This window comes from Platalea leucorodia (assembly GCF_965183815.1).
Source record: "Platalea leucorodia genome assembly, chromosome: 9".
In the NCBI taxonomy this organism is placed as follows: Eukaryota; Metazoa; Chordata; class Aves; order Pelecaniformes; family Threskiornithidae; genus Platalea; species Platalea leucorodia.
The window spans coordinates 23,806,427-23,828,893 of NC_138831.1; the positions used below are offsets into that span (position 1 = coordinate 23,806,427).

At 38.6% G+C, this 22,467-nt stretch overlaps 1 protein-coding gene across 1 annotated transcript; it reads right to left on the bottom strand.

Annotated features, from left to right (window-relative positions):
* Positions 1–1,509: 1,509 nt before the first annotated feature.
* GP9 (glycoprotein IX platelet) lies at positions 1,510–4,842 on the bottom strand. The gene is made up of 2 exons (XM_082322458.1): positions 4,754–4,842; positions 1,510–2,893 (listed from the first exon to the last, which is right to left on the bottom strand). The coding sequence occupies exon 2, from the start codon at positions 2,884–2,886 to the stop codon at positions 2,302–2,304; it is 585 nt and encodes a 194-aa protein (XP_082178584.1). The 5' UTR covers positions 2,887–2,893; positions 4,754–4,842; the 3' UTR covers positions 1,510–2,301.
* Between the last annotated feature and the right edge of the window lie 17,625 nt (positions 4,843–22,467).

Genomic DNA, 22,467 nt, shown 5'->3' on the forward strand with positions numbered 1-22,467 from the left:
CTAATTTCTACTCCCAGCCCTTTATTAACAAATTTCTCTTCATGTAGATTCATACAAGCTGTGATCTTGTCATTCCTTAAATTCCTCTTTATTAAATGAAGTTGATCAAGCTCCTTTTAAGATATATTTTCCAATCCTTTATTTGCATTGCAGTTGTTTTTCTGATTCTTCTGCAGCTGATTGTTCTTGATTTGTAGACATTGATACTGAATTATTGTAGCTTATCTAAACATGGAAGTAAATAAATCTTTCTGTCTCTAAATGATATTCCCCATTTTAACAAGAAAAGATCATATTAGCCTTTTGCTGCAATGTCATACATGGGAGATCATTATTACTGGATTACTTGCTTTCTCTGAATTGAGTCCTCAACCCATCTTTTGTTTCTAGATGTACGATCTTGCTTTCCGTTGCTTGGCACTCCAAGTAACCCACCACTCTTTGCATGTATGGCTTCCCTCTTCTTGTTCCCCACTGTGTATCATTTGCAGACTTTAACATTGCAATCAGCATGTTGTCTCCCAGATCGTTAATTATTTTACATCTGACTCTATTCCTTTCCTTTTCTCAATCTAATGCTACACTTTATTACTAAATCGTGTCACCCTTTACCCATGGTGCGTATCCATTCCCCAAATCTATCTGCGCTTCAGACGTTCTTTCAGCAGTTCCACTGTACTCAGTGGCCATTCCTTTTGAAACAGAGAGGGGCAAGTGACTCATCCTGAACTGGAGTCAATTTAGGTTGACAAGTGGTGATGTCTCAGATTGGCCTTTCCCTGCCAGTGCAGGAGAGGGAGGACCAACAGTGAAGCTATTTTACAGACAGTAACATGTCTCTTGTAAAGCTGTCTGAGAATGTCGCCAGCACTCAGCGTTGACAGTTTGACTCTGTATTGCTGAGGTGCTTTGGCAGGGGCAAGAGGGACCTGGAAATATCCCTGTGAGCTTCTGCTGTCTTTGATGTGGGTGTTTGTGGCTAGGAATGAGTCTCATCTTAGAGAAGTGACAGCACATGGTAATTGCAAAACCACCTGTCAGAAGAAATCTAACCACCAGCTTTTCTAGGGATATTACACGCTTTAACAAGGCACCCCACTCATATGTCAAGGTGCTAGGTAAAGAGCTAAGCAGTCTTTAGCATCTTCAGCAGATAGATAAACTTTAATACCTAGCTCAGGTTTGGGGCTAGGAGGAACATTTGCAAAATGTGTCTTAAATTGAACTGCCAACAGTAGTATTAATTTTAGAAGACATTCAGAGATCTTCCATCTAACTTGTCTAACTTCACCAGACCAGATGGGGTCACAGCATGAATTGCTGTTCTTGGAGTCTTGTGAATAATCAGGTTAGGGAGAAAGCAATATGCTTGAGTCACCACAACAATTTCTATGAGCATGAGTGGCACAAGAAGAGAAGGGAAGAGAGTACATCCTCTTCAAAGCTGTTGCATAAAATCCAGTTGTCATAAAATCAAATGTCAGTGGTAAAATTGGAAGACAAGCTCTGGAAATTTCTCAGGATTTTAATCAGAAGTGTATAGAATTGTGAAAGAGATCAAACTTGGGTGAGTATGAATGTTCAATAAGCATCCATTATTTCAATTTCACCTACAAAGCTTTTTTATTGTTCACTCTCTAGGAAATTCAACAATATTTAAAATTATTTTTACTGACTATATTCTCATTACGAGTCCCTCTTTAAATGTATTCAATAAGGGATACTTTCAGTGGCTGGCCTATATAATCATAGTGGTTTTGCTGGCAGGAAACTCCTGAACCCGAGGAAGAGATGGTTGAATTTTTTTGCACACCAGAATGGTCCTACCAAGCCCATTGGGACACTGTAAGGGGGGAAACGGGTTGCAAACTCACACAGCTTCCAAGTGAGAAAAGAATTGCTAAAATAGTACAATCAGTGTTCATGTCCGTATATTAAAAAGTGTAGGATTTGGGGATGTAAATCTTGCTGTAAGAGCTGAGAATTCAGTGGAAAAATGCTAAGTTAAATGATTTTTAAAAATTTAGAAACTGCTTTTCAAATGAGTAGACAGCAGCAGAATGAAGCTTGCCTGTCAACACATCACGAAGCTTATTTTTGAAAGGAGATTAAATCAAACTTGCCTATCTGAGGACCCAGAATTTGAGCCCCTGGACCTATTTGTAGCGTGTTCACCATTAAAACTAGTGTTGCCAGTGCACGTGCTTTTTGTGGTAAAATAGTTTGATGTTTCTGTTCAAGCTAGTGGTAGCGAACAGCTTATTGTGTCTTGTGGTTTTTGGAGGTATGCCTCCCCAACAGTCAGCCCCTAGAGTCATATTGGCTTAGGTTCATTTGGCAGACCAGCTTTTTTGAGACTTTCAGAGCCCATGCTACTAAAATAAGTGTAATTATTGCTCCAGCAATTAAAATGATGTCTCGCCAAAAGAACTCAAGACACTTGATTGGGAGAAGCCTTTTACAAATCCCCAGCTCATTCCCGGTCAGCTGCCTCAAGGGCTTCATCCTCACAGGAGCTGGGGTTGCACATCTGATGTTTGCAAGAGAGGGTGCAGAGATGTCTTCTAACCAGAGTTTTAGATACAGAATATGACAGTCACAGTTCCAAGGATTGTCAAATACTTTCACTTCCTCCAGGCTGCGCAAGCTGTCCAGGGCACCAGGAGGAATGGAGGTCAGGCTGTTGTTCTGTAGATAAAGCCTCTTGGTGTTAACGGGCAAGGCAGGCACTTCTGTCAGCTTCCTTGAGCTGCAGTCTATATGCAAACCCTTCATTTCTCCCAGTGACTTACAGTTGCAGGAGGGAGGACAGACTTCAGTTTGGGTCATGTGGAACAGCAATGATATGGCAAATCCTGCAACAGTGATGAATTCTGTCTTGTTCATGCTTCAACTACCCAGAGAAAAAGAATAATAGTCTGGTCAGTATGATTCATTAGCCTGTTTCTAAAAGCAGAACTACAACACAGCTATCTCTTTCTCAGGATTACTTGTGAGGTTTAGGTTTTTGGAAGAAAATCTTTAGCTTTCTGTATTCCCACAGAGCCTTTCTTCCTGACTTTAAGTAGCATAAATGCAAGTAGGAGAGAGCACAGTGCTTCCATTTTGTCTCTGGTTCATTGCTTTTCCTTCATAATCAATAATGAAATATATTATTGTTCAAAGTTCTGGAACAGAAGGTCACCAGGAGATGACAGTAAAACCTAGGTTAGTTTTAGGCAAAGATTTTGATTCTGTTTCTGTATCTTCATAGTTGTAGTGTTAAAATGTGTGTATTGAAGTCAGTTTTCAAAATTGACCTTAAGAGACTGGATAATTGTAAATGTCTAAAAATCTTCTTCCTGAGAGTATCAAGATTCTAACCAGGAAGTACATATTTTTATGTGGCAAAAAGTTCTTTTTTGCTGCCTTGTGGCTTCATGCATCTCTGAGAACATACAGTTTAAGATTTGGATGAATAGAGTATTTGAAATTGTGCGTATCTGGTACTGCTTGTCTTTTAGGGATTAAATAACCATGCTTTGGGCTAGCAGGTAATTATCCCTTTTGCTATGTCATTCCCACTTCTGTAGAGTGGATCCCACTAGACTTCCATCTTAGTCCCTTCTATTTGGCAGTTAAAAACCTCTAAAGCTATTCCCTTCCTCTATTTTCTACTACTTCTCTGCATTTAAAAATACATATCTAGCCTTGGGACCGGATTGGAATTTGAAATACAAACTCCTTTGCACAGGTTGGGGAATTTCCAATCTTGAAACCATCTTTCTTTACGATTTTAATACATTCCATAATTAAAATGTATTTTCTTCTTTTTTTTTCCCAATTCACTTGCAATAAGTAAATATTGAAGCAAAAATATCTGCCTGTATATTGCCTTGGATACTACTTGGAGAATGGCAGATACTGTAAGAAGTGTTGAGTTTTTATACGCTGTCCACTTAAAGAAAATTCCTTTTTAACTGAATAAGGTGAAAACAGTTGTGTAACTTTGTTTGCAGGCAAGCATTAGAAGCACATTGAGTAGGATATTAAAATTGGACTGGACAAAGCCTGAGAAAAAGCAAGCAGGTAGAACAGATGTATTAACAACAACAAAAACAGAGTAAAAAAGGTTTTTACATACTAAGGCGATAAGGAGCTTAAATTATACTAATGCAGAATGGAATTTGGAAAAAAATTTCTTCAAAATAATGTTTTCCTCTTAAAAACTTAAAATAAGTTGAGACTATTTTTCTCTAGGAAATTTCATTTAATAAAGGCTAAAATTGTAGGAAAAATGGATTGATTTTGGTTTAAATTAAGTTGCCTCAATTTACTTACAAGGATTATGCAATTAGCTTTTCAAAATAAAGTTAAACAGCTTTAGATTCCTGATCTAAATATGACATTCCTATATTTAAAATTGGATTAATGCTACATAAAATTATAAGCTTCATCACAGAGAAGCTGAAATATTAATCTTAACAATCATCTCCTATGTCTTTGTTAGCAAGTTGTTAGTCTGAATATCTTTGGTCTGAATCTAGATAGTCATCTGTTATTTTTCAAGAAATCTACTAGAGCTGTCTTTTTTTAAAGTAGACATCTTAAAAGGATGTCATCTGACTTTAAAAAAGTTAAGCAATATCTATAGAAAAGACGATCTTTTCTGATTTAATATATAAGCAGCAAGAAATTCCAAATCAAATAGAAATGACAACTATGGCAAAAATGCAGAAAGGAAGAGTTAGTGAGATGCCTGACTGGCACTTACCCTTATTTATTGCCTCTTGATTCCTTTCCCGCTGCTTGGTAAAGTGTTGGAGTACATATAGCAACAGGAGCTGGCTTTTTAAAGATTCAATAAGGAAATGTGTTAAAGAAGATAAGCTTTTTCCTATGCATAATAGGAAACCATTCCCATTCGAAGATGCTATATATGGTTGATTTGTCATGGTATATAGTGCTTGGGCCATTTTTGTATTTGCTGCAGACAAGAGGAAATGCTTTTGAATTTTTTTTATTGCTAATATATTTTTCCCATTAAACCTGACAATGTCTGGAAAACCTAAAATGACTCATCTGAAATCTAGTGAGTTTTTTCCTCAGCTGTAGTAATCTGCAGGTATAAAAGTTAGCTTGAGCTTCAGCTGCTGACACATGCAAGCCCAAGCAAGATACAAGGGAGCTAAAGTTAGCCCATGAAATATAGTTCTTCTGTTTTAGTCAAAGCCAGGTGTGTTTGATATCTGGCTTTCCACTGATTAAGAAAAATTCGTAAAAACACACCATAGCATCGAAATAACTTATGTTAGTCAGATGAGATCATTAAGGGATAGAGAAATATTAATGCTATTACATTGAAATAGTGGTGAAAAGTCACCCAAAACCCAGTATTTAATTCTGGTCACCTGTGTTCAAAAAAGATTAAGCCAACAAGTGAAAGGAGGGTTTCTGTGATGATCAGGAGAACCTATCTTATGCGAAGAGGCTGAGAGTGACTTGTACCCTGCAATGTGGAGCAATGCAAAAATACCTGAGCCAGAACAACTCAGGCAGGTAGGTGCCCCTGACACAACCTTGGATGCGAAGAAGGGTACGTGTGTATTGATTAATGGATCAATTCCTGTTTTGGTTCGTGTGATATTTTGTGGAATATAATTTCTTTATAGTGTCCTAGTTTGGTTTGGAGTTTAGAAATGAATTCCAGAATAGCCAGGGAAGGTGCACTGGGAAAGGCTCACTGTCATGGTTAGCGTGGCTCCCCTTAATCAGCACAACCTAGAGGATAGGGACGGCCTTGGGCATATATACAGCTTTTCTTCCCAGTCAGGAGAGCTGTGTACAGCTCAAAAGAGGGCTATGATCCTGCAAATTTCTTCACACTCAAGTTGCTGAAGAATATCAACTGCTGAATAATAGCAATGTGACGTCTTAGAACGTAACATGCTCCGTGTATATTTGGCTGGAAAGCCAGTAATTCAGGATGATACAAGTTTATAATATACATAGAATCATAGAATCATTAAGGTTGGAAAAGACCCTTAAGATCATTGAGTCCAACCGTTAACCTATCACTGCCAAGTCCACCACTAAACCATGTCCTCGAGCACCGCGTCTACCCGTCTTTGAAATACCTCCAGGGATAGAGACTCAACCACTTCCCTGGGCAGCCTCTTCCAGTGCCTGACTACCAGTTTGCTGAAGAAGTTTTTCCTAATATCCAACCTAAACTTCCCCTGGTGCAGCTTGAGGCCGTTTCCTCTTGTCCTATCACTCGTTACTAGGGAGAAGAGAGCGACCCCCACCTCGCTACAACCTCCTTTCAGGTAGTTGGAGAGAGCGATGAGGTCTCCCCTCAGCCTCCTCTTCTCCAGAATAAACAACCCCAGCTCCCTCGGCCGCTCCTCATAAGACTTGTGCTCCAGACCCTTCACCAGCTTCGTTGCCCTTCTTTGGACATGCTCCAGCACCTCAATGTCCTTCTGGTAGTGAGGGGCCCAAAACTGAACACAGTATTTGAGGTGCGGCCTCACCAGTGCCAATTACAGGGGGATGATCACCTCCCTGGTCCTGCTGGCCACACTAGTCCTGATACAAGCCAGGATGCCATTGGCCCTCTTGGCCACCTGGGCACACTGCTGGCTCATATTCAGCCGGATGTCGACCAGCACCCCCAGGTCCTTTTCCGCTGGGCAGCTCTCCAGCCACTCTTCCCCAAGCCTGTAGCGTTGCATGGGGTTGTTGTGACCCAAGTGCAGGACCCGGCACTGAGCCTTGTTGAACCTCATACAGTTGGCCCCGGCCCAATGATCCAGCCTGTCCAGATCCCTCTGTAGGGCCTTCCTACCCTCCAGCAGATCGACACTTCCACCCAGCTTGGTGTCATTTGCAAACTTACTGAGGGTGCACTCGATCCCCTCATCCAGATCATCAGTGAAGATATTTAACATGTATCTGTTCATCTAAATAAAGACTGCCATGTTTGTGTAAAAGAAAAACAAAAATAGGATTTTGTTTTCACTTTTTTTTTTTTTTTGTACATTAAATTTTGGAGTAGAATTGAAATAAATCCTTTGCTTTAGCTGCCAAACATGAACACTCTAGAATTAAGATAGCAGTTGACATTTGGAATCCCAGTGTGTTGAGGATCTGATGTTTAATTCAGGCCAGTTCTTGGTTAGCATGTTGTTTTGGGGACAGGCTTTGAGCTGTGTTCTGCATTTGGAAATGAAACCCAGGTGAGTTTCACATGTTGCAGATGTGCAGTAGAGCCCTGCTTCTGAGCTGGTGTTTCTTTATAACGTGCTGTTCTTGGGGGGAAAGGAAATTTATGACATTTAAAATTATTCTGATAGCAATTCTTATTGTTTAATTCTTGCTTATATTTAAAGTACTTTTCTTCATTAAGTCTAATCAGTTACCATTAGTCTGAAGTTTGTTAGGAACTTCCTTAAGAAAAATGACTTAATGTGTATCTCTGCTCTTTAGTATTTTAAAAGGTAATTTAGACAGTGCTGGAGGGAGAAGACAAAAATATTTCAAACCCTGTTTGCATTTTGATCTTTTCTATAAGATGAGGAAAGTGATTCCTCCCTTGTTGAAATGAATAGGTCATCTGTCTGTCAGATGTTCAACAGCTGGACCTGTGAGTGGACTGCTAACAATGGGAAAATCCTTCTATTTTAGGGATTGTTTCTTTTTTTTTTTTGAAACTACATCACTAGACCATAGATTTCATAAACGTCCGTCTTCCCTCACGCCTGTTTCCTGTATCACACAGTCTATGCCATATGTATTAAGGAATGTTGCTGCACAGAATATAAATTTTACTGTTATATGGTGAAATCAAATGCTGCATCTTTTTGCATTGAAACGGATGCAAAATATTTGGAATCCTCTGGAATCCATACGCAAATTCTGTGCAATGGTAGTCCTCACAAAGGTAGTCCTACATTCCTCCGGCTGCTGTGTCACACGGGGTTGGAGAAGCAGCTGATCATGCCGAGTCGCTGAATCTGTTACTTGTGATGAGGACCGTGGGCCAGTTTCTTCAGCTCTGTGTGGAGGTGAATGTATGCAGGGATTACCTGGCAGAAGAAAAGCTTAAAATACAAGGCATTTGCATTTATGATTTTAGGGCTATAGTTTTTTTCTAGGCCAAATAAGGATTCTTCCTTTAAGAGGATTTATTAAGAGCCAATTTGGAAAAAAAAGTTATAATCTGCTATAATCTTGTTATAGTCTGAAAATATATTTTCCACAGAGTGAATTCATTTGAACTGTTTATGAATGAGAGAGGCTCTGTCTCCTCTCAGCGGAGAGGTATTTCTGACCACTCTTGATTCCCAAACAAAACCTCTCTTGCTACCTTACTCCCTGAAAGCACACTTCTCTGGATTAGTTTTCTTTTGAGGCTTTGACTTTTCCAGTCAGTTACATGGGTGCTGCATCTGGTTGCTTGTATAGGGAGAAAAAAGACTTGAAGGGAGATTACTAGTTTCCTTGCAGTTAGGAATAAAAGCTGCAAGTTAAAGGTAAATGTGCAGATCAAACACATGGCCTGCTAAGAGGAAATTCAGGCAGATTATGCCATTATTTTTTACAGGCAGTTTTAAGGAATTGTAGTCATTTATTACTGTCAATGACCTGTTCTTCACCTAGAAAGACCGAAGTCTTTCTCAAGCACTATTTCCATTTCCAATGCTGAAAAAGCTTGTCAGGTCACATTGTCAACAGACAGCAAAAGTGCTTCTCATTTAAATTCTATCACCTTGATTAACTCTGTTCTTTCATATTTTCAAATAGGTTGGGGAGAACAGACTAACCAAAATATTTCTGTATATTTGGATGTGAGTCACTGGTAGTTAATGAATTATATAAATAAGCAAATAAGCAAAAAGAAGGGGGAAAAAAAAGATCAGTCATTAAATTCATTCACACATCAAGGAATATTGCCTGCAGAAATGAATTAAAGAAAATCTGTGGTTTCTCTCACATCAGGAGTTATTGTCGCCCCAGGGCCAAAATATTCCTATTATCTGCTGCACCCTAGAGAACTAGCCTGCTAAAGCCTTTTTAGTATTTATACATGGGAGGACTCTGAATTTCATCCTGTCCATATTCTGCTTATTGTATTGTTTCCTGCTGCACATTTATTGTGGTTTTACCTGATTTAATTTTGCCTCTGTCAAATCAAATATCCCATTTCCTCTGAAGATTATTATACAGGCAGATAAACTCTTGTCATTTAGGAAATTCTTTAAATTGTACTCTACCCGTTTTATCAAATAATTCTTTCTCCTCCTACTCATTCTCATAAAGAATCTCCCTCCTTGCTGTTTTCACTATTCAAAACTACATAGTTGCTGTGCAATCATCAGCTATTGCTTATCTTTCCACTAGGTGTCATTCAAGTTATTTGTTTGTTAAATGTTGAGCATACGCTGTCTGAATCAACCTGTAGATATAATTTATCAATTCAAAATAATTGTCTGAAAGACTGAAGTATTATATTCTTTTAGGATTTTACATTTTCTGTAGCCTCCAAGATAAAAATGTAACAGATGTACAAAATGTTTGTATTAAGTGATCTGTCTAAATCGGATAGCTAATCACGTTTGTGTGTTCTGGAACTCTTAGGGTCTTGAGCCTGTTAATGAAAATAAATATTCATAGACAATTTGGATTCAAACTGTTCTCAGGAAAATATTAGTACCATTTATGCTAAGTTGTAATAATGATAGAGTGCACATGGGGAAGCTTCTAGAGAGAGAATCTCTAAAAGCATCATTAAGAGACCACCATCAAGGCAGTGTTTCCCACCACAAGATAGTGCCTAGGCAGTTCCCTGCACTCCCGATTCAGTTAATCAGCTCCGAACATGCACCAGGGAACCCAGTCATCCTGACAGCAGTCGGTGCAGCCAGCATTCCTGTCGTGTGTTTCATGAGCTGAATGCAATGTTGGTGCCTTGATGGGAAGTGCTGGGCTTGGTAAAATGGAGTCAGCTATGCCCCTCTCTGCCTTGCTTGCTTTGCTGAATTAAATATTTTGCTCTAATGAAACGTAATTAGTTTTCTAGCTCTTTATGCACAGTCACTGTTATTCAAAATACAGTACTGTGTTTCAGTCAAACAATTACAACACAACACTGCATTTATGTGAATGTTTTATTTAGGATCAGGATTGAGCTTTCAGAGCAAATCTCATGATCTTCTCCATTTTCCATGCATGCCTTTTAGATGAAACTGAACTGCAATATTGACTCTGGACATATATCTGATTTGTTCCAGGTGCTAATGGAGGTTCAATACTTGGGACCAGACTAAAGATAGTCCCAAATAACACCTCCTCTCCTAGTGTATATGGTTGGATGTGATGTCCTCAGTTCCAGATTGTTTCACTGCCGTGATCGAGATCTTTGGGCTGTTTGTTGATACAGACATAGCCAGTGTGATGGCCAAAGAACTGTCCATAAATGAACCTTGTTTGAACACCCTGGTAACCATGCAGTCAAGCCTGCTAAATATATTTAAGCATCTTTACCAGGTTAATGCGTAATAGCTGTAGTAGGATTGTAAAATACATGAGATTAAGAAGCACTCTGGTGTTGCGGTGTTGTCCTTGTTTAAGGATTTTGGTGATAAGCAAAATCAGTCTTCAGCCCCATTAGCTAAAGTCCTGATATTTTCTGCTTGAAGAGTTGGAAATGTTGAAAGCAGGGCATTGAACTTTATGGTCACACTGAACAGTTGTTCTTGGAAAAGTCAATTAGAAATTAATTACTGTCTGATGTAAAAGATTATATTGGAAAAACCCAAGTGATGAGTTTACCGTGGTAATTCATTGTAAAATTTAACTCACTGTTCATAATTGATAAGATGGTTAGTTTTTATATTGCCCTTTATAAAGCTATGGCTTTATAGTTTTTTGAAAGAAACAGTAAAGTTTGGACATGTTTTCAATGATGAATTAATTTTTCCAGATGCGAACAACTACAGTCACATTACTCCTTTCATACTAATGCTGTATTTACACACCGTTTGTGTTGCTAAAAGTTGCAGGTGTGCCCAGTTATGTTCTTTGTGCCACAGTGAACTGTAGAAGATTTTGTGCAGACTTCTGATCACACAGGGAGAGCCACAGAAATTCACTGCAGGCAGATCTAATCCGGTTCTGCTGAATTTCTACTGCAAAGCAGATGGATTGTCAGGAGTGCACACCCCAGCTAACCCATTTAACCCAGTTAGAAGACGTTGTCAAAACTGCAGAGTTTTCATGTAGTTGAGAGGATAGTCAGGAACAATGCTCTCAAAAACTGTGTTACCACACAGTAATTGCTTTAGTATGTGAGATAACATTATTCCCAATCCCAATTTTCCAATTTTTCCATTGCATCCCCAAAGCCATGATATTTACATTTTAAAGCGATATATGTTGATTTTTTTAAAACTTTTTTTTAGTGGGCTTGGTGTTTTGCGCCATTGAAGTTCACATTTTCCAAGTTCTGTTCATAGTCATTAAGGCTAGATATTACTAATGAAAACTGAGATTCACCTCTAATGACGTGCCTCCAAGTGTTAGGTTCTGAAGGAAATCTTTTATATAGTGTGACCTGTGATAAAATCACAAAAGCTGAAAATGCTGCTGTGCTAATCCTATTATTTCCTATCACGGAATCCTAATATATGAACACTTTGAACAGTCAGTTTTATCAAGTTGGCAGACAAATTAATTGTATGGTCACATATATCAGGGAATAAATAAGCAGTGTTCCTCTGAGGAGGATTGTAAATTCGTTAAAAGATGCTGCAAGTCTCTTCCCGCATAATCTAATTCTTTCTTTGCCCTCATTTGCTCCCTCTAGCTCAAGCACAGTGTTGATGACTGTACTTCAGTGAAACGTCCTGCATTTAATGGAGCTAGCTGGAGGTTATTTATATTTATTTCCACATCAGTTTTGATGAATCTTGGTGGTTTGATGTTGTCCTGCAATGACACTCATGGTGTCATTCTCTCCCCGCTGACAGGCACAGAACACCCCCAGTATCTCAGCCTCTAATAGGAAAAACCAGAGCCTGGAACGAGAGGAAAGCTCTCTGTCTTCTTTAGTCAACAGCTTGCCCTGAGTATGCATCTGAAATCAATTGGCATTTGCCTCACACCTTGGCTGGCTGCTTTGTGCAAGTCTAGCTGCAACACCTTTATTTACACAAGCTAAAGAACAGTGTTCAGGTTTTATGACTACAGAAAATCTGTCTACTTTGCTTTTCTGTTTTTTTTTTTTTTTAAATGAGGAGTCCTCACGTGAAGTATTCTGAAATATTAGGCTCTTTCAGATAAAAGGACGAAGAAAGAAAAATCCGTGGGATTCCCCTTCCCATGAAGTCTTTGTCACTGTCTCCCTTCAGAAGTATTTTATACTTTTTGCTGTTTTAAGGGAGACTTTCATTATGATTTAAATGCGTTAGTGAGATCACAGTGCTTTGCCTGAGATTTTGCTTCCGTGCTTTGCTTTTTGCCTTTACTCATCGTCTGTGTTATTTTGGATGTTTCAATTTGTTTCCTAGTGAACCCAATTATTTTTCCTTTTCTTCTTCTCCAAACTCTGTGGCGTTTCTGATAAATCTCTATGAATAAGACACAATTTATAGTAGTGAGAATCCCTTTCCAGAATATATGGCAACTTAAATGTCTATGTACTACCTCCAGTTTAATTACTATTGCTAGATTGCTGCAGCTGATCAGAGCTTTATTACAAAACTTAGCTTTTGCTCAGTTTGCATGTCTGGCATTTGGGAAAAACATATCAAAATTCTATTAATTCCTTTTTAATCTTGCTCTGAAAGTCAATAGGATGAAAAGAGTGTTTCACTCCCATGAATAAAGCTATGCCTCAAGGGCTTAACTGGATAGATACAGCAGAGAGAGATCCTCACCTGTGGGACTTGCAGGTGCTATTTGAGATTATAGTTATACATCCCATATGAAAGAAAAGGTGGGGAGGAGGTTATCCCACCCCTCTACAGCCAGGGGTATGATTGAAAAAAAAAAAAAGGGAAAAAGAAACAATAAAGAGAGCTGCTTAAGCTAGTGAACTAACATGCCGAGGTTTGGTTATAGGAAGCAGTGCCCATGAGAATGCTGTAACCTAAGCACTTTCTTGAGCTTAATGTCATGTACCAACCTCTGGCTGAAAGAGGGATTTCTGGAAGGGAAAAATAAACTAACTGCTAGGGCTTGGACCTGGACCTTGAGTGGCCAGGACTTTGCTGAATCACCCCTACATATATAGTCAGGAAACAGGCATATTACTTTTAGGGAATGGGTGAAAAAAAGGTACATTACCTGTGGGTTGAGAAAAATGTCAATCCATTCATTTCAAGAGTTCCAAAATTACATTTTTTTTTCCTGACGTGTCAAGCAGGGCCATCAAACCCTTGTGTTTGAAAATACTTGTTCAAGAAGCTTCTTATTTTGACTGTGATTAATAGTGGAATAAAAGAACATACAGAGCAGTCAGCAATTTTACTCAGGGCAAAGTTCCTAGCGGGTATAAATTGAACATCTGAGGAAAGAAGCACAGACGCTAATTCTCAATTCAGTGAAGACTGAGATTTTCTCAGCCTTCAGGATATTGGATACAACTAATAAATAGTGCAGATATCACCTTATTTTTAGGCTTTTATTGTTCCTAAGGAAGTCGGTAAACTGAAATTCAGTACCTGTCTTTTTTGTTCAGAGTCAGCACATAGAGTAGTGTCTTGAAGAGGGCGAAGATATCTGTGACTCTGAACAAATGTTCTTGAGATTCATCTTTGAAAGGTTTTAAAGGTCTTACTGGGGTGTTGGTATGATGTGAATTTTCATGAGTAGAGTTGCTGACACCATTTTTCATTTACATGAAAAAACCCCAAGGGCAGAATGCTTAAAATACAATGAAAAGTCTGGGTGCTATACTTCATACAGTATAAAAATAACAGCAAGGTCATTGCACAACCACTGCAGAAGATCAGGTGAGTGTGTAAAGCTGCTGGCATGATCTGACTGTGGCAAAGGCTTACGTGGTAATCTTCAGCAATGTGGACAAGGAGGGCCCATGCATAGCTAACACCGCATTCTTCACAACTTTGAAAGACATTTAGCCATGATGTTCATCACAACCCAAAAGCCAAGGAATCACTCAAGCTCCATTTAGAGCCTTAAGTGTATTACAGATATATTGCTAGTAAACATAATTTCTTTTTCTCTAGAAAACCAGAGTGGACACGTAAAATGCAGGTCTTGTTTGTATTTGAACCTGCTCAGAAGCAGCTACTCCTGACAAATTCTGTATGTGGATACGTGCTGCAATAAATGTCTGTTTCCTTTGCTTTAAGCCAAAAACATTCAGCAAAGCTGAACAAGAAAAAGGCATCTTATACCAAAATAATAGCCACATGCAGGAGTAGTTACATCTTATAAATCGGAGCAAGTTATCTTTACTTAATAGGGGAGAAAAAGGAAGTTGAACAGCTTATCTCTCTAAAGTGTTTTTCTCTAAAAGCCTTTCCTTGTGGCTACTCCAGGTCTTCCTTTCAGCACTTTGCTGCTACTAGAGATATATGTATGCTCCTCACCACTTAGTTTTCCTCTTTTCATCCTGCCATCTGTTCCACCTATTACAACTCCATTATTTCCAATGCAGACATATGCAATATGCAAATGTATCCTGCAGGTGTTGTCCTGTTGAGGGGAGGAAGAACAGTTTGTATTGAGTAATAACCTAGTTCAGTCTTTATGAAGTTCCATTCTTTTAAGTGTTCATTTTGTGAGAGTGTGTCTATAAAAGTTGTCCAGAAAACTCAGCCATGGTTTAGAGCCCCGTTAAAGCCCATTGCTAGGGGTATATTCTAAAGCATATCTAACTCACAGTCAACAAAGATGCATTCAACCTATTGCTATATATGAACCCCAGTATATCACAGCTTAAGATTTGGTATTTTGTATGTGGCAGTTTTCCTCAAAAACTTCTGCTTGATCAGAGTGTAAGCCAAAAAATCCATATGCTGTTATTTTCACATTAGAGTTAAGTGGGCAAAACCCCATGCCATTGAATGAGCTTTCTCTAATGTAATTTCAACAGTATGAACTATATTCGTCTTTGAGAACTTTTTGAATAAAAGCTAAGGATTGACTCCTATCTTTGAAATCTTCCTATTTTTACCCAATTTAGCTAACCTAAACTGAGGCAGTTCACCTTGCAAAGTAAGGGAAAGGTAGGGACCGAAAGATAGCTGTGTGAATGGGTGGCAAGTCACTGGGTCTTCTGGAATCTGTACTCTAAACATATTTAGTAAAGTTGGCACTTGCTGACAAAGTTGCTCAGTGAGGCAACTTCGAAGAAGATGTGAGAGCTGATCTTCATATTAGCTAATAATGATAATATTGATGGTAATGACTCCAAAGCTTACAGTTTACTCTAACAAAAAAAGGCAGAAATGAAGGACCTTCTCTGTAGTAATTTAAAGCCTGCATGCAGTTTCTCTCCTCATGTGGGAAGGGTTGGTTGGCTTAGCCAGTACTGCAACCCGAATGCAGTGGAAGCTGTAATGCCATGAAAAAGTGAGTATGTCCTAACTGCTGCTTATAGGAAAATAAGATCAGGGTTATTGAGGTAGTCTGTTAAGTGATGTTACTGGCATTAACTACCGAGTCCAGGTACCACAGCTGTGTGAGTAGGAGTATGTTTTGCACTACACTTTTGAAATAGGTATAAATAAATCTTTTAGCTTTTGATATTTCACCCACCAGGCTGTCTCAGACTGCTGAAATAAGTGCATAGAATATGACTGGGAATAATATAATCTCTCTGAAAAGCAGACAAAATAAATTCTCCCCCATACCTTGACTTTGGTGATACCTCTGACAAAGACCCAACATGAGTATATTACCCATCTCTTCGGTCAAAAATTGGTGATAAGGGCTCAGTCCTTTATACAGTTTTAAACCATTGATGCCAGTGTTGCAAGTCTTAAGCAAGTTCCTTTCAACTCATTAAATTCTTGATATACTATTGTTTTCAAGCTAGAGGTGATTTTTCTTCATGCATAAGGAGCTAGGTAAAAAAAGAAATAAGGATAAAAATAATTTCCAGATACTGGAGTAAAACTGGAGAAAGTTAAAAGAAATGTTCTTTGTTGATCAGACTGGAAGAGGATTATATCAAACCAGTAACACAATAACATTGTAGCACAGACAATATGTAAAGAAGAAATACCATGTTTATGCAGATTGTGCTAGCAGGTAAAATATAAGCATATACCTACTACTGTAGTATAAAAGCTCTCAGGGATCTTTTTACTAATCTTTAGTTCTACATTATGTTTTTCATTCAAAACCAGTTTGTTTGGGTGAAAAAATCCAAGTTCTTCCCCCTACACGTCTTTTTTTTTTTTTTTTTTTTTTTTTTTTCCACTAGCTTCATTAGTGACCAAAGATTTTTACTATCTTAACTGTTTCTTGAAGCCTTACATACTCTGTCTGGCTGAGTTTATTTACTTTTGAATTTTACTTTTTGTTTACGGTATTTAAGAACTATATTCCCAAACAACACCTGAAACAGTGTTGCTACTTTCAAAGCCGTTTTCAGTAAAGTAGCAAAGGGGAGTGCTGAGTCTCTTCTGCTACTGTTGGAGTTCTAGATTATCATTGGTAAAATGCTTCAGCATAGGGAGACTTGTATTGACCTTAATAGACTGACATCCTTCTCAAAAAATAATTCAGAACACTTTTTTCAAAAGGAAATACTTTCATATCACCATGTTTCATATTTAAATGAGAAATTGCTAACAGCCCTAATTTTCAGGAACTGCTGACTGACCACTCTTTGAAACCAAGGCCTTCTTAAGATCTCTCTGGATAAGTAACTAATACAAATTACTGTATAATACTGATTGTGTCTCCTTTGGTTCGAAAGACAAAATAAAGATCTTAGCTCTTTTATTAAGCCAGTGAAAAATTTCTTAAGTTGAATTTAAATTACAGCTTATCTGCTACTTTTTTTTTTTTTTAAATATATGGTAGCACATAAGAAAATGTACAGCTTTCTTGGATCTTAAGTAGTGAAGTTTTACATTTATTAAATGAGGTGATGGTGAATGTTCTTACAGGGAGTCTGCATTTATATTTCTATGATTTGCAAAAGGAAAATTCTAAAAAAAAGAGCTTGCTTTTTTTGATGATTGTAGCATTTATTGTGTTTCTATATGTAGTTGGTTCTTGGTGAGAAGGAAAATACTATCTAAATACAAATTGCATTTGTATATGCCTAGCTATTTTTATGAATGTTTACTGCAGCTTAACCCTGAAGCATACCATGTAAGCCATAGGTAAGAGGAAATGTAAGCCAGACTGGTGTTCAGTGAGCGACAGGTAAAAGTATTTAAAATATTGGAAACAATGGAATGAGAATTTTAAGTATCTGAAACAAGAATCACCAGAAGAATTGAAAAATGTATGGGAGAAAAAAAATATCTTTTTGCAGAAATATCTTTTTGCTTGAGGTCTACAATTATTTCTAGAGATTTAAAGAGCCATCGTATAGTCTGCAAAATGTGATGGACAGTCTTGCATAATGTGGTTTTGGTAAATATAAAGCTTTTCCTTACATTTTGAATTATTTCTTTTCAGTATGTTATTAAAATGCTTATTACAAATAAAACAGAATTGAGGAATGCCAGTAAATATCATTCCCAGTGTTCTATGGGTCAAACATGCTCACGCTTTTTCTGAACTAACATGGCTGGATTTTCTAAAAGTAAATGTAATGCTAATGAAGGAGCTGCCTACACAAAGCAGATAAAGTACAGGCCTCGGCAAAGCAGCTTTTTCCATTCTTCCCCTTCAACTTTCCCAGCTCTGCCCTGAAAGAGCCCTCAGGCTGTAGGATGAAAGGGTATCACTCTTCCTTACCCTTCAGTACCCAGCCTGCCTGGTACAATGGACACAAGGAAACAACAGTGACTAGCATTAAGTTTTGTGATGGGGAGCAACCCATTTCAGATGAGGTTTTTTCTGTGCTAGCAGTTTGCATTGTTCTTATTTAAAGTCTTATTTTAAACTGCTGTAATTGAACCAATGCACAAGGCCGTGTGAATAGTTTTTCTTGTTCTAGGGACAAGAAGGGAAGACTGAATGTAAATTGCTTGTTTCAGATTTGTTTCAGTTCTTTGATCTGATTTAGATAACTCTCATACCTTATTCAAAAAGCTGATTTAAACTGGTTTAATCCAAGAGGTGTATGTATAGTTGAAGTGGATACCCCATTGGTCAGGGCTTTCATCTAGGATATGGGAGAACTGGGTTTAATTCTTTGCTCTGCATAACCTGCAATTATTTATGCAAAGTGGAGCAGCTCCAACAGGAAAGATAAAGAGAGAACACAGCAGGTCAGTAGTGCAGTGGTTAGAGAATTCATGATGATATGGGAGACCAAAGTCCCTACTCAATTATATTCAGTCTTCTACCTCCTGGGTGACTACCATATCCCTGGACTGTTGGTTATACTGCAGAACTCTTGGCACAAGTTATATCAGCGAAATAACATTCAAATTAATGAAGTCCACTTTTTCTGACCAAAGTATTTCACTGGAAAATTCCTGGTCTGTTCTGCTTGCTAAGTTTGTGCTTTGTCCTGCTGTGTGAAGGGAATGATATATCATCTCCTCTTCCCTCTGCCACCCTGAGGACTTCACTTACTGGGTCCTTGTCACTCTCTGGAAGGAAGAGCCGTTAATGTAGATGTCCTGACCAAATTCATCAACGGTATACTTTTTATCTTAATGTGCTATGTAGTATCCATAGTGTGGGGTAGTTTCTATTTCTCCTCTCAAATTATTATGTAGCATTACTTTTAAATAGATACCCATTTTACCTTAAACATGGGTAAATAATCCTTACTGTTATTCCTCTCATCCCAGAGAACCACTGCCAGGCCGAGTTGTTGGGGAACCCCTGGCACTGCCGCTGGCCAAGGGGCTGCAGCACAGCTGTGCTCTCCTGTGCTTGGCTTGTCCCCTTGCGCTTCTCTTCTGCTTGTTTACAATCTATGAAATTGTTTAAAGGTCACTCTGCTGGAATCATTTTTCGCCACAGCGTACAGTGCATTGATTTTCCACATTTCTAAGACTCCCTATGCCTGCTGTGAGCTCTCAATTTCCATAGTGATGTGCTTAGCAATCGTTACCATGTGCAGGACTAATTTCACATTCTAGGTAGGACACACTCACTTGCCAGACTGGATTTTTTATAGTGTCAGGTCTATTGAAATGGCTACATTATTTTCTCCTCCATTGTCTGGTAACTTTGCCTTTTTTTTCCTCTTTTTGTTTTGTTGGAACTTTCTGAACAGAAATCAGATTTCTCCCTCCCCATTATTCAAGCCAGAAAATTTTTTAAAACTGCAAACAAATGGTATCCTTTTCACCCAAGCTGAGACACCTCTTAGGGTGTCCTAACTTCTTGCTGCCCCTGAAGTCAGATGCCCCCAAAGCCACTGCCCCATGTACACCTATGTATACTCACAACCTCACTGCTGTTTTGAGGTAGTTGGGACTAACCCCTGTGCGCTGAGGATGCCAGTTGGATCAGGTGGGAACTGATGATCTTTGAGTTCTTTCCCATTTTCCCCTGAGATATTTAGAGGGATAAACAAGCTCTCCATGACCTCAGCCAAAAGAAGTCATGGAGGATTACTGTGGCCTAAAAGCTCCCTGCAGGACCCCCCCCCCCAGGGATTTTTTACTGGTACTGTGCACACCTGTAACGTGGGTAGGACATGTGTGTGTAGTTAAACTTAAACACAGTGTTAAACTAGTTAAACACACACAGAGCATGTCCAGCAGTGCTCAGAGTAGGCCAAATCACAAGTTTTGATCTATGCATAGTAAAAACGTGCTCTGGATCAGTAGCACAGAGAAGAGTTCTTCTTTTCAACAAGGCTTTTTAGGCTATGAATGGCATCAGTTCACTTGGTACCTCTCACCAGCATTCTTAAAACTCCAAGACAATTGGTATAATGTGACTGACCTGACGACAGAGTTCTACTCATTTTGAATGTATGTATCAGTGCCACCAGTTTACCAAGAAAAGGCATGTGCTTGCTGTCTTTATCTTGCATTGACTTTTCAAATGCAAGTATCTTTGCTGTTAATGCTTATCAAATACCGTTTCTGCACATGGTATGAAAAGAAATGTTCTCGTGTTCTTGTGTTTACTTCAGTCAGAGAAATAAGTGAATGTGGACTGGTAAAACACAATTAGACAGGGAGATTTCACTCATGAGGAGCTGATTTCCCATGTAACTTACTGTGAAGATGGTGGGAGTTTTATGGGTTGGTTCATGATAAATGCCCTATGCACTTTAGAGCACAAAGATAAATGAGAGTTATTAGAACCAAGCAGGGAATGTAAAGCACTGACACAGGTAGGTGCCCTTGATTAGGCAATATAGAAACTATTTATTGGGAAATACCCCTTATCTGCCTTCTGCCAGGCAGAGAACCATTTATTCTCCCAATGCAAAAGCTAAGGTCAAAGGAAATAATGAATACTGGAGTACCTGGAACTGAGAGAGGGTAGAGTCAAGTGAATGACTAAGTGCTCTAGATGAAGCTGAATAGGAATTTATCATTACATTGGCACTGATGGTTAAACGGAACAAATATGAACATGCAATGCTCAAATTGTTTGAATAGCAAAATTACCTTGTCTTTAATTATGGTGGGGGTGTGTGTAAACACAGCATGCCAATTGCTAAGGATGTTTTCTGAATCATTCTTAGCCATTTATTACTATGAAAAATTAAACTTGTTTCTGAATTACTTGTCTATTATGGTTCATTTTTCTTCTCATAACTGTGTAAAATGCTTCCAAAGACCTTTTTGGGGGCTTTGTTTAGCACTCTTGCACTGTAACATAGTTGTAGTACGGCCATTAAGTGACTTGTCAGCATTCCTGTGTCCATACCTCCTATAATTTGGATGGAAATTTTTATGTGGTATTGGCTGGACAAGGAATGATTAGGGAAGAAAGAAAGGAAAATGTGACTTACATTTTCTGTTTGCTTGTGTGACAATTTATGAGCCAGTCAAAGGCTAAACTACAATTCCACTATCCTTTAAAGATCTCCAGCTGTTTATTTTCAGCAGAAGTTATGACCAGCTCTCCATAACATTATCATTCAACAGCAGATGCAGCTTTAAAACTATTTACAGAGTTTATTCATCTGTGCAGGAATGAAGTGAATCTGGAGTCTATAACAAGGAATTTCCAAAGATTTCATACAAATTGCTGGAGTTAGTTCTTTCCATTTTTAGTGGCAGTAGTGTATGGGCCTATATACTGATTTTTTGTTGTTAAGTCTGTTTCTGCTTATCAGGCAATGTCAAATGTCTTGTAAGATTTGAAATGGCTTTAAAAAGTTTTACTACTTTTTAGTTCTAAGTTCCCTTTTCCTTAAAAAATATAAACAGAGTAGTAAGCTTGGAGTTGCAGTTTTCTTGCATGAGCAAAAGAATAAAGAAAACCAAGGTTTTTGTATTGCCAAATTTTTCAGTTTTAAAGGCCTCTGAATTCTAAAACAGGTTAGGATTCCTCATGACATTGATTTTTTTCCATCACAAAATGAGATTCAGTTGAAGTGGAACAGTTCAAGTGAACATAAAAAGGTGTTTTGTCAAGGGTGGATTTTCTGGTAAGTGAGGGGCACAGATTTCCCATGTTTGGATAGTCAAGGGCTATTGTGCTGTCACTGTTTTCTTGCTGTATATTTTCTGTAATACTCTACTTGTTCATAATGTTACTAATGAAAACCACAAACTGTAGGGACCTTCGTTGCCATATGTAAGAGACTCTGAGAATCACAGAATAATTGAGGCTAGAGGGGACCTCTGGAGATTGTCTAGTTCAAGTGCCATGTTCAAAGCAGGGTCAACTGGAGCAGGTTGCTCCCATGTCCAGTTGTGCTTTGAATATTTCCAAGGCTGGAGACTCCACAACCTCTCTGGGAAACCTGTTGCAGTGTTTGACTACCCTCACAGTAAAAAAAAAAAATCTTCTTATGTTTAAATGGAATTTCTTGTATTTCAATTTATGCCTGTTGCCTCTTGCATGTCAATGAGCATCTGAGAAGAGTCTGGCTCTGTCTTCATTACTCCCCCCATCAGGTATTTATACACATTGATAAGGTTCCCGCCTGAGTCTTCTCTTCTCCAGGCTGAGCAACCTTGGGTCTCTCAGCCACCCCTTGTATGTCAGATGCTCCAGTCCCTTAAACATCTTTGTGGCCCCATACTGGACGGACTTGCTTCAGCATTTCTGAGAGGACTCTCTTGTACTGGGAGCCCAGCACGAGACCCAGCACTCCAGATGTCTCACCAGTGCTGGGCTGAGAGGAAGGATCACTCCCTAAAGCTGCTAGCAATGCTCTGCCCAGTGCAGCCCAGG

What these genes read in the sequence shown, in the direction of transcription:
- GP9 (XM_082322458.1), bottom strand. Translation starts at nt 2,886, where the DNA reads ATGAACAAGACAGAATTCATCACTGTTGCAGGATTTGCCATATCATTG.